At 47.9% G+C, this 12,961-nt stretch overlaps 1 protein-coding gene across 9 annotated transcripts in view; it reads right to left on the bottom strand.

Annotated features, from left to right (window-relative positions):
* The window catches only part of dab2ipb (DAB2 interacting protein b), a 77,118-nt gene that overhangs the window by 43,191 nt on the left and 20,966 nt on the right, over nucleotides 1-12,961 (bottom strand). For 4 of the 9 annotated variants that reach the window (XM_029168842.3, XM_029168845.3, XM_029168848.3 and 1 more), the window contains one exon: nucleotides 2,500-2,627. In XM_029168842.3, coding sequence (XP_029024675.2) covers nucleotides 2,500-2,627 — 128 coding nt within the window. Of the gene's footprint in view, nucleotides 1-2,499; nucleotides 2,628-9,935; nucleotides 10,392-12,961 lie in introns of those variants that run through there. The other 5 variants (XM_029168843.3, XM_055513566.1, XM_055513567.1 and 2 more) reach the window with 3 other exon arrangements.

Genomic DNA, 12,961 nt, shown 5'->3' with positions numbered 1-12,961 from the left:
AAATGGAAAACTGGAGCACAATGCGGAGGTGGCAGAGCACGAGTTGATAGAAAAAACTGCGAAATGAAAGCAAATTGGGGAGAAAGTGAAGAGAGAAAAATTCACCACGAGGTCATCGTGGGATCAGGGCTGAGCAGAACGGAGACGCGAGGAACAGAAGCGAACGCTCGTCAGGTCCAGTGGGAGCGTTTGGTCCTCGGATCCGGCCTGGCCTTGGCGTCTTTCCACTTATAATCGCCGCGTGTCACCGCGGCCGCGGCCGACGCCTCCTGACAAGGGGAAAACACGAGGCTCGACCCCCTTCCATTACGCCTCGGTGCGTGGACGCGGCTAAAAGCACCCGCGGCCGCCGGCGCCGACGTGCGCAATGAGAACGGGGCCGTAATGAGGTGTAATGCGTCGTGTCATTGTTCCAGTTCCAGCGTAAAGATGCATAAATAGGACGGGCGGCTTAAAAACTAAGAAAAGACAGGATGTGAAAAATTCCATTAACGCATTTCTAAAATCAATGTGTCAGTGCTACTGTACATCACTATACTGAATGGAGAGGAAGCAAATAGAAATCTGCTACAGTAGCCTGTGAAGGCCTGTGTGTGACAGACTTGCATACTTGATTACAATCTCAGCCTGTCCAACCCGATTAAACCCGCGGTAAGAGGACAGCTCAATTTCATCCCAGCGCTTCTTTTTTCCCCCCATGAAATTAAAGCAAACACCTTATTCCATTCCCTTGTCTTGGCAATTCAGCGCCTCCCTAATGGAGCCTGATAGAATTAGTGCCTGGACCATCAGCAGGGTGGTCCCGGCTCCCTTTCCATCCTCCTCCTGCACGACCTGATGAAAACAAGAGGCACACCTGTCCAATTAGACCCCTGCTATTATCTGGGATGAGAAGACTGGGACCAATCTAACTATCTGGAGCACGAGGTGGAAGACACAGAAGCAGAACATGTGACCACGTTAGGAATCTACGTTTAATATATGCAATCTTTGCCTATTTTGGGATCGACTGCAGCAGATTAGCTTGTGAGAGGTTTTAGTTTGTGTCCGTGCCTACTGGTGACGCTGGAGGACGGGCTTAGGAGCGCGTGTGCGCGTCTTCCATTGAACATGAGGGGAAAACATTTTGACAGATTTAGCTCAAGGCCTAGGAGGGGTACTTTAGATGTCACCGCAAACTCTTTTCACTGGAGGGAGAGACGTGAGCGGTGGTTTGTCATTTCTAAAACCGAGAGCTGCAGCAGCAGCAGCAGCAGCAGCGGGAGGAGGAGGAGGATGCGTTTGAATTCCAGCATTTGTGTTTGCCAACCTGTCTCCATCACATCCACATTTCTCTCTCTGCATCTCTTTCAATCGTATGGATGTAGATCTACCTCCAAGCCGCTCACACCCTCGCACATTATTAAAGTTTCCTTTTAAAACCTAGCTGAAGCGAGGAACAAGTCCTGCCCGGCGCCGCTTTACGTCAAATAGCAAATAAAAAGGTTGGTTTGAAGTTAGTTTGCTGAGCTTTTCTCACTCACCAGTAGGGGGCACTGCAGCAAAAAGCTCAGAAGAAGTAAAGCGGTTTAGTGCAGATGTATTTCACCGCTACTCGCTGTTCCCTGCAGAATAATAGCTGAACTCTAGCTCTTGTTACACCTCAACCTAAAATCATTTATTCCCTGTCATATACTGGAAAGGATGCGACTCAATTCTGTCTATGCAGAAAAAATTGGGGAACAGAAATCAGACAGCTCAAAAGTCTTTTAGTTCATGAAACACTTCTCTCTCTGCAGTTGGTCCAAACAACAGGTTTTTTATGCAGTGGGGACATTTTTTATTTATTTTTTTCGCCAGCCCTGAGAGACATTCTGCTTTTTATAGACACCTTTCACTACCTACAGTACTTTGTGTGTGGGAGATACAAAACAAAAAACAATCTATTTTTACACTCACAATTACACAGCACTGTTTTTTTTTTTTGCTAACACACACGAACAAAAGCTGAACATGAACCGTGAACAGAAGATGGTGGGACAACGTGGTCACAAGGGCTCACGATCCCCACAGTTCAGCTCTGGGTCGTCACGTCCGCGCTCATTATTTATTAAGGGGAAATATGCACTGCTAATTGCAAATCAGCTCGAAAATGATGACTCATGGCGGAATCTTTCGCCTCATTAACTGGTTGTTTATCTATTCAATTATACATGGCAGAAAGCCCACTGGATTGGAATTAGGGCAAACTGACAGGAGGAGCCCACTACAGTATGTGTACATCTGACTTGACTATGTGTGGATTAATTCATTATTATTATTATTATAATTTAATATGTAAAGAGGCAATGGGGGATTGTGAGCTGAACGTGGCCCCAAGATGTGTAGACGTGTGATGTGCAGACACCAAAACTTCAAAGGCCCTGCTTTACAATTTGAAGTTAATGAGGTTCAGAAGTCCATCTGGACACCAGACCGAGCTCTAGTCTAGAACCCCAGAGAAGACAAAGGCGAACTCACAGTACTCACGGTGACTTTGAAAGGCGTGGCGGCGGTGGCGGGGGGCGCGGCCTCCATGGTGGGCGTGGTCTTCTCCAAGGAGCTGCCTGGCACGCTGCGGCGGCGCCCCGTCCTGTCCGGAGGCGACTCTGCACACAGAGACCCAAACGTTAGCGAGTCACCCGAGAGAGGGCCCGTCAGCGGCGTGAGGGATGGGCCGTCAGCGCGCACCCAAAAATAAGAACTCGCGGACACACACGCGACGCGGCGCTGACTCTGAGGCACAGCTTCGATTCTGACAGCAGCGGAATAATTCAAACCGCAGCTGAAGCCGTCGACAGACTGTGCGGATCGAGCGCAAAAGAAAACTGCAACTTCCAGCCGGTCGCCTCCATTTACAGCAGATTCCACTGAACACCAATATGTCAATTAGCCCATTGAGAGAAGAAAGCTGTTACTTTCCATTCCTGAGTTTCCCTCTGTTTGCTGAGCCCTATCTGTGTCTCTGTTTATCTTGTGGACGGGTTCAGATAAAAAGGATCAGAGACCTGACACTGCGCTACATTGTGTCTCTACTCTGTCCGTGTGAAAGGGTTTCATGAGAGAGAGAACAGGGACAGGTGCGAGAGCAATGTTGAGAATTTCAGATGGACTCATCCGCTAGCTGTCACATGCTAATGGAGTCACCGTGAATCAGCAACACAGCAGCATTTACAGTAACAGGAAGCTGTACGTTGCTCCGAGCGCTGACTCCTGTGCAGTAAATGTTCTCACATCTCACGCCATACGCATCCAGTTGTTTTATTCCATTATAAATAAACATTGAAAGGAGATGATTCCCACAGTCCCATCAAAAAAAAAACATCAACAGTAGGTTATAAATCCCTGGAATAAATCAAACCGTTTCCTGGACTCTGGTGTTCTAATACTACACTGATTTCACCCAACATTGAATAATGTATGAGAAGCTATAATAAGCTACAAACACTGGGACGCAGACTTAGAAGCTGCTTTGTTTGCCAGTGCAGCCAAATGACCCGTCTGCCTTTTACCAGGTTGGTGGACTGAATTAGTGGACTATAATTGAGGGATCGACGGTGGAACAGCACTTCCTGCTGTGCAGAGCACCGGCCCGTGTCCCAACCCATCCAGGCCAGAGCGAGCCTCGACTTGGACTGGGCTCCTCTCATGCTGTGGCCCTTTGAGCAGCTTTATCAGACAAACTGTACGGCAGCACGGGAGGTTTTCCAACATCTGACTCTTCACCTGCAGCTCCGTTTTTCTGGCTGCGTGACAAATATTCAGACGGCATTCTCTGAAAACCGGCTCAGTCTGTTGTGATGGTGCACCTCTCACCCGTGAACAGCTGGCTGAGACAACATTCAACTGTGGTCACTGTTCACATGCGCCCCACATCTGCATGCAATGCATCTCAGCAAACGCATGGAAAACAACCACGTGAGCCAAACCAAGCTATTTCAACTTCAATGACATGAAAGAGCTGAACGCCGCATGTGCCGCTTACAGGAGTCCATAAAAGGTTTAAGGACATCAGCTCAGACTGATGTTGGAAAATACAAATGTTATCCTGCTGGCAACATAACTGTACGGTCGATGAAAGACAGTTCACAGCAACGCCAATGATGCTAATGGATTTGGGACTTTAGAGGCGCAGGAGGGTCTGAATCACATTTTAATGTCAAGAATAAAGTAAAAGCTGGGTTCATCGTCACCAAAGGGTGAAAACAAGTGCTGATGCACCGGACACAGGTTGGACTGTGACCTGCATGAGTAGTAACAGCATCCTTGTGTTTCCACTCCACTATCTCAGTCACACATTTAGTCCGTCTGGTCCATAAATAATAAACAAATTCAGCAAACTGCACCTAGTAATAAATTTTGGTTTATACTAAGTGACTCACAATCCGTTCCTTCTTATTTTTTTCCAGTCCTCTCTGCTACAGCACCATCCTGAATCGTCATCTTCCCACAAATAGAAGCGCTTCTGTCTTTATCCTGCCCTCCTCCAACCAGCCTCACACTTGGCTAATAGGACCCCGAAGGCGCCAGAAGGAGCCCGGGGGGCCCAAAGCTGCAGACTAGCAGATAGACGCCTGCGTCTCACGTCCAGCAGTGGATGTGTGTCCGGTTCTGGCCCACGGAGATAGACACAGTGCAGGGATTGAAGCAATGTCTTTGCAGTTTCAAAAAAACGAGCCACATGTTGTGCTTTTTGGAGATGAACTATTGGCTCCACGACGTTGCTCAGCAACTGGCACGAAGAAATATTTCAAGCTCGCATTTTCTAGCAAAAACACAATTTGCAGTTTTAGCATTTTACATTTTTGCTTACTAGACAAACACCGTTACACATCATACTGTATGCACTAGTCTAATCTTTTTTTTTCCCTGCAAAAACAAACGGTGCTGAAGCGTCTTCCTTCCTCCAACATGCAGTAAAATGGGTCAGACTGCGTGTTTCCTTAATGGTTCCCAACCAGAGACCAGTGCCAGCGACGCTTCCCTTCCTCGTTACACCTCACCAGCACAGGACATTCCAGCTTTGAAACCACTGCAGATGTGAAAGGGGAAGGAAGCGATCCCGGCCTCAGCGACACCTACTGTAAAGACTGGGATGGTAAATATTACACATTATACACACTTAGAGTAGAGCAGGCAGGTGGAAACGTGTTCTAAACACCGCTCCTTCTGTCATGTTCCAAAGCGTGCCACAGAATTCAAATGCATTTCCTTCCGTTGCCCCGAGTGAGCGCTGCAGTAGCGTGTGTTTGGACTCTTTGGGTCAAAGTTTAAATAAATATCGGAGGCATTAAAAAGTCACAAAACAACTTCTGTAACAAAACCAGTAGAGGGACATTTCAAACACCTGCTGGCAAATTCTACCTTTACTGAGTCATATTTCACAGCCTCATTGAAACACGCTGCAATGTCCTTTAGACCTACTGTAAGAAGAGTCGGAAAAGTGGAGGGAAATTACGAGTTCATCAGGACGAGTGCTCGTTGGAGCAGGATTTAAAAATAACCCGTCAGGTGCTCTGTGATAATGAACAGCGCGTCCGAGTGCAGGATCCTGTGTGTAGCGGCACGCGTCTACGCCCTCTGGGCTGCAAAACAGCCTCCAAGGAGAACGCGCGCTTCTTGTGTTGTGACAGGAATGCAAACCGGAACTTAAGCGCACACACACGTACTGTATACACACACACACACACACACACACACACACACACACACACACACACACACGGATCCTCCGTGGGCCCGAAGTGAGCAGCGAAGAGGCGAAGGGAGAGAAATCACAAGCTGTCAAGCTGTGTTTACCGTGTTCTCTCTACCTGGAGAACTATTTTCTCCGGGTCCCTACCTCCGCCTCCCATCCTCCACATTACTTTTCAGCCCCCCCTCCTCCTCCTCAAGTACATGACAAGTGAAACTTGCCTTGACTGGCTGACAGTACTGCAAAAAGCTCCGTCTGTCTCTGGAATATAAGCTGTGAATTAACGTCAGTCACGACGCAAAGGAGCCAGACAGGAATCAGAGTTTCATTTGTGTGCGCCGTATTGGGATGTGGACGGTGGGCTGCAGGGGGGAGGTCACGGGGGAGACCCCCCCCCCCCCAGAGACGACAGCTTCATGGCCCAGCCTGACCCGTGTGTTGGTGAGAGGAGAGACCGTCTCCTTGCGTGCAATGCGTCAGCTGAGCCGCGAGGGCAGCGCTGGAGACATGGTGTTTACTCAGGCGGCCGATGACGGGCCGATAAAGAGGTGCTGCTCCGTCTCCTCGGAGCGACGCCGAGGACCGCGGCCAGTGAGGAACTCACTCCAACCCACAACCTCCAGAGCAAACACAGTCAACGGCCACTTGACTTCCTGCTGACACACGGCCCCCGCCTCCACAAACAAACACACTTCACTTGTGAGAGACACACACACACACACACACACACACACACACACACACACACACACACACACACACACACACACACACACACACACACACACACACACACACACACACACACACACACAGGATTTCTGCAGCTCTGTTTGGTTCGGCCGAGGCCAGGAGACGGTGGCGGAGGAGAGGAGCGGGCGCAGAAGGAGGAAGCTGGTGTTTGTGCAGCAGCAGCAGCAGCATTCCTGCGACTGCTGACTAGGATCCTGACGGATCCACTGTTATTCACTCGACGTGAGCTCCAAGACGTTATGAAAGTTGTACTTCATATTGATCTGATCTGATCAAGCGATTGAGCTCATTGAATGCTGGGCCACTTCCTGGTTCTGTTCGACCCAGATGCTGGAAATGTATGTGGAAACACGCCGTCCGCCTTTTCAGGTCCGACAGGCTGTTTTCAGGGTGAGCTACAGCAATAATCTTCCACAGTTCTGCAGCGAGTCCTCCATGACTATGTCTCGTAATCTGAGTGGATCTATACGGATTAAGGGGAATTAGCCTGCACCTGTCCCACTGTTATTGGACTCTTTTATTGGTCATATGGGCCACAGACACCAATCGCCAGGCTGAGCAAAAGGAAGGTGGTCGAGGTCAGAGACGCTAGAAATGAGGCCGAGCACAGGAGCTAATCCTGAGGTTAAACACACTTTTGCCCTTTCACTTCGCTTCTTATTACATCACCTCTAACTACTGTTTCACTTCTAATCCTATAAATACGCCGTTTTATTTATCCGGGCATTGTGCCGCCTCTCGACCCATCTGTGAATTAACTGAAATTGATCGAGGAACAAGGCTGCCCATGTTGATTAGTGCAGCCTTTGTTTCCCTAAACCGTGACTTAAAGAAGACACTGCGACGGCGCGTCAAAGGACTAATCTATTAGAAGAAAGAGGAAAAAGTTGGGGCCCGAACTCGCCACCACTTTGCTCCCAATCTCGCCTTGGCCACGTGTGCAGCACACGGGTCCCAATCAACAGCACACGCGCACAAACGCAAGGCAGAGGCGAAAATGGGACTTGATCATAAGCAGCCCGACAGGAGCCGGGAGTGACACATCCGCGCAGATCAAATGTTTCTTAGCAATGACCCATTGAGAATATGATTATGTGCAATAACTGTCAGTGCTAATGCATTATGGAGTTGTTATCGAGCAGTTCAAACACTTCTTCGCAAGCGTCTGGCAGTAATTCAGCCGTTGCTCGTGTGATGTTTTATGGTTTCCCGCAGTTGTTTCTTCGCCTGTTACTGCCTGCTGTGTAGTGTGTGGTCTCGGAGCCGTCAGGACCTACATCTGACACTCTGTGTACTTAAAAGACAGAAAAGCAACATCCTTCTTTCTCATCCTGCACTAACGTCTAAGCACTTCCTCAGACGTTTCTCACAGAACCTATTCCTTCAGGTCCTGCTGGAGCTAAATTGGTCTAAATAGTCACTTAATAAAATCCTACAGAAACTTATTTTTACTCTTAATCATTGATTTTTCTCGTCTATAAACGTTCTTTGCCACTAAACGTCCACTATGTTTGTCCACTTTGACGCTTTGTTTCCATCTCTCTCTCCAAAGATGCAAAAGAGCTTGTGAACGGAACTGTTACACAATGGCTGTGTCCTGGATTCTGTGCTGATTGACAGTATTGCAGTCACAGGACAATTCAGAACAAAGCGTTTGATTGCATCAGTAGCTTCCCAAAACTGCCAGCAAAACAAGTCTGATCAGACAACATCAGCCACGCTCCACTCCTTCGCCTGCCTTTCCTGCTCCTGTCTTTCAGATAAGCCGTAATATTGTAAATACCACCAACCCCGGGCGACGAGGAGGAAACGCATCCAGAACCGGGCTGATACAAGATTTTTCCGACGACACACACACTCGCGAAACAACAACACATGAGCTCATGCTGCTGCCGCTGCTGTGGCCGGTGGCGGCGTGGATGTCAGGAAGGTCCGCAGTAACTTCCTGGAGATTAACTGGACCGGGTCTGTGCTGTGAGCAAAACACTGCCCGGCTGAGCTCAGTGAAGGAGACGCTTCAGCAGCAATAGGCATCATTTATTCCAGCTCCGGGGCCCTCGTGATTAGTAAAGCGTTAGTCTTTCCTCTGTAATAGAGAGGAGACACATAAAGGGGCCGGCAGTAATGATGTTATTTTATTTTACCTCAACTTTGATGCACTGCTTTAGTCTTTCTTTAAACTTTGAAGACAAACACTCGACACATTAATAGCACTCTTTATTGTTGCCCGTTAAAATAGCGACAGCCATTAATGTGTCTTGCTTGATTTTTAGCTTATTGTGCAAATGTTTCAGGCCGGGACATGTAAACAAGGCAAATCAGAACTCCTTCAGCTATTTCATCCACAAGTAGAGGACTTGTTTTACTACGGTTCAGGGTTGCTGGATTGATTCTGCTGCAGCGTTCAGTTCCGTCTGCATGTGGCGTGTTAAAGTTCTTTGTGAGCAGGGCAGATCAAGGCAGATTGTGTTTGTGTGGGTGCCTTTGTACATAAAGTTCATATACGTGTGTGCGTGTATGCCTGTGTGTGTGTGTGTGTGTGTGTGTGTGTGTGTGTGTGTGTGTGTGTGTAGCATTTTGAGAGCTGAATGATACTGAGGGGGGACTTCAAAGCATCCCTTTCATCAGGTAAAGAAGCAAAGTAAAGACACAGGCCAGACACGTAATGGAGAACCTAGACAGGCTTTGTCTGTCTCCAATGTCTATAGAAGACAAACTACTGTACACTTGCCCACAATTCAACGCAAGCTGTAAAAAGAAAACACAACTGTGAGTTTCAGCTTTAGAAAAAGTGAGCTTGATGTTTCTACGCACCAACGATTTGTCTCTGGAAAGTTTGCATCATATTGAGCAGGAGAGCAACAGATAAACAACAGCCTTCTACTTAGTATCGTGCTCGGCAAGTTACAGCAGTTTGTTTGAAAGAGGGGTAAAAAAAATCAATACGCTCAAGATTTCAGAGCTACTTCTCTCTCAGTTCAAGTAAGTGGAGCTGAGCCTTGGGGGGAAGACTTATCGCCACAACCTTGCAGTTCAAACAGTGCCTCCATCAGTAAGTACAGCTGTATTGAGAGGCAGAAAATTGAACAAACACAGCGCTTGAGGGGACGACCTCGGATTGAAAGACTTCTGCATGTAGAAAAACCAACTAACTGACTTCCATGCATGTCTTGGTTGATATAATTAAACTGAGCAGGGTGGAGACGTTAACATGGAGCTGAGAGTTCACAAGCGCTGGTGCCGGCTCACTGTGTGAATAGTGACGCCACACTGTCATGCACACACACACAAACACACACACCAACACAACAATGGAGCGTTGTGTTGGTGTCACAACTCATTAACAATATGCACAGGAAGTGTCTACAAACGCTGGTTCTGTACATCTGACCTGAGGTGCATGTCAGGCTTAAAGCGCTGCAGGGTGAACCTTTTTAGCAGCAGCAGTAGTAGTGCTTGTATTTATTACCCCTGCTGACAGACGCCCTGGTGCGGCTGCGGGACCGGCTCCGCTGACGCTGCAGTCGAGACTTGCCCAGGAATCTGTAGTAGTAAGAAGGTCTCCCGGATCCCTTTCTACTGATCCCAGCCATGTTGGATTCCACTCAGGAGCCCACCAATCAGGCAAAGCTTGAGTGGCGCTGGAAACAAGCCCGCTTGAATCTGGTATCAGTGCAGATAAAGTCCTGTTTATAGCAGACGTCACTTAAAAGGCCTCCTGTAGAAACTCGCTCTCATCCTAACGTCCTCGTGGATAGACAGGATCAACTCAACTCCATGGTGAAGACAACACAGCAATCAAACGTCCACTTCTGTCCTGTCTCACGAGCTCAGCTTTTTTTTTTTGTTTTTGCTCCACCTTTAAACACTCCCCCCTCAAAGTTTCCCAGCGCGAGATCCCGGAGGCATGGTGTCCGGATTCTGCATGAGTGTGTATCCTGAATGACAGGAAAGCTGCTGTTCTCCCAGCGCCCGAGTGCACTAAGAAACTTCATAGACAGGTTAGACAAGCGTGTTAAGCTGGGTGTTGTAACAATGAATATGCACTAGGTTACCACACTCTGTGACTGTAACAGACAGAGAGAGAGCGAGAAAGAGAGAGAGAGCTGGCTACGCTGAGTACACTATATAGTTGTGAACAACAGAAGAAAAGTTTCAGCTGCACAGAAATCACGCAGAGACGAGGGACTCCATGGAACGGACAGACTCTGACATACGACAACATCTGGTGCAGTAAACACATCTGGACTTCTAAAGACGCCAGCACCGACTCGCTGCCAGTCACTCCTGATCCAGTCACAGTCCTGTCGTGTGCCAGGTTTTACAGCTCCACCGCGTGAACTCCCTCCCTAGGCAAGAAAGGCATGGCAGGGAGTGACACCCTATCACCAGCAGATGTGCATGGGCTGTTCAGGGGGAAATAGACAGCCAATGAGAGGAGGCTTCAGAAGCCGGGGTCAGGCAGACGTACGGACCAGAGTCCACAACCAGGGCACAGCTTCAGACTCCAGAATGAATCCCTACAGGAGCCATCCAAAATCACAACTTTACTTTCATTTGTTTAAGCACCGAAAAACTGAAAAGCCACTTAAAACAGACCCTCAACATGTATCAAGAGGAACCTGCAAGAGTGAGAAATGACTTCTAGGAAGTGCCAACAAAACAAGATAAAGTGCTGATGCATGAAGGAAACTCTGAGAAAGTCGACATCTTCCATGGTCCCAAGATCGATTCATTTACCTTCTGGCTGCGCCTAATGTCATACTCCTCCCTTCCTCCACGGCTGCACAGTTGTTCGCTGTGTTGCCGCTTGTTGCTAGTGAGACCAGAGGGAGCCATAATGCTACACGCTGTGTGGACCCGGTCATTACCTCAGCCCATAAACTCCCCAAGACAGAATGCAGCGCTATATGTACAAGACTGCGTGTGTCTAATACAGGTCTGACTGTTCCCCCGGTCCCAGAGAGCGTGTTTAGCCGGACCATTAGCAGCTATACATCACTCCACGGTGGCCACAGGAGCAGGGGGGGCATAAAGGTCTTTGGGGTTGACTCGGCTGCTGCAGGAGACAGAGCACAGCCTGGATACACTGTTCAGGAGGAAGCCTGTATCGTCACATATATACACGCAAATTAAGGTTATAACTAATGTTCCAGGGTCGAAACACGGTTGTTTTTAATTACAAAGCAGACCGATTTCTCCGTCTCCAGTTGATAGTTACTGTGGGAATAACCTACAATGGGTTCCTGTTAGACGGGCCGGGACCAAACCTGAATCGGAGAATCGGGGTCATGCCGAGTTTGTTCGCTGTCGCCCGCCTCCCGTTGCTCGGCGACAAAGACGCCAGTGAGCAGAGGAAGGAGCAGAAAGTCAGGAGAGAAAAAAGGCAAAGTGAACCACGGGGTTCTGTTTTAATGGCAACTGAGCGTCTGCAGGGCTGGACAGAACCCAAGGGTGCAACATCTAGATAGCCCTTTATCAGCCGGTGCCTGGCCTTCATCAGCTTATTAGATGAAAGCATCTGCCTCTGCACTGGAGCAAGAACAAAACATATCAAACATAATACTAATCCAAACTATTTAACAGAGTTAGACTTAACTAGCTCAATAAAGACAAATCAGATTATGTTATGTCTAGATGCCAATGTTTAGACAGAATCTTGTGATTAATACATTCTGATGCTTTAATATGTTCATAGTCTGAAGTGGATCATAAACATATTTCTATTCATTTCAGCCATGGAAGTGATCATCACAGGCAAGTCCATTGAGTACAAAATTATCAGGCAGGAACCTTCCTCTTCCTCTTCAGGGCCAAAACACCCATGACTCAACAACAAGGGGCCTAGTGGCACTGAATTATTCTATTGTTTTTTCCCCTCAAACACAATAAAATCCCCTAGAGACTGGAAATATAAAAACGATGCCCTCTGCCTGCGTCTTTAGCCCAGACAGAAGCCACAGAATCACAGGTCAAAATCAAAAAGTCTCACCTGTTGAAGCGACCAGAGGGGAAAAGGATAGAAAGACGGCAAAAAGACAGTGAGAAGGGTCAGATCGACATTAGTTTCACCTGCAAACCACTGCCACGTCACATGCAGTACTTACACATGAGATTAAGTACAAAAACATATCAACAGAGACTGAGAGGACGCAGAGAGTCTGTCCCAAACCTCACAAAGTCCCATCGGCCTCCAAAACGCCGTGTAGAAACGCTGCTGGTGCAACTTCCAGCTGAGGGGAAAATTGAACTAATTCCACTTGCTAAGAAAAAAAAAGAACCAGACAAAGACAGATGACATTGATTTTAGCACAAATCTCTCTATTGTCTCTACTGGATGGTGGGTTTCACACAGACGGTGGCTATTACGTCCAAAATAGATCCATTGAAGCAAAAACACCTCAGAGGATGTCAGAGGGGATTAGACTGAGAAACAGCCAAACAGACCAGAATGCGATAAGATAATAAAGGCTGAAAATAACAAAACATACTGTA

Source organism: Betta splendens, chromosome 12, assembly GCF_900634795.4.
Source record: "Betta splendens chromosome 12, fBetSpl5.4, whole genome shotgun sequence".
Taxonomy (NCBI): domain Eukaryota; kingdom Metazoa; phylum Chordata; class Actinopteri; order Anabantiformes; family Osphronemidae; genus Betta; species Betta splendens.
The sequence above is the reverse complement of the archived record's forward strand: the minus strand, read 5'-3'. Positions and strand labels throughout refer to the sequence as shown.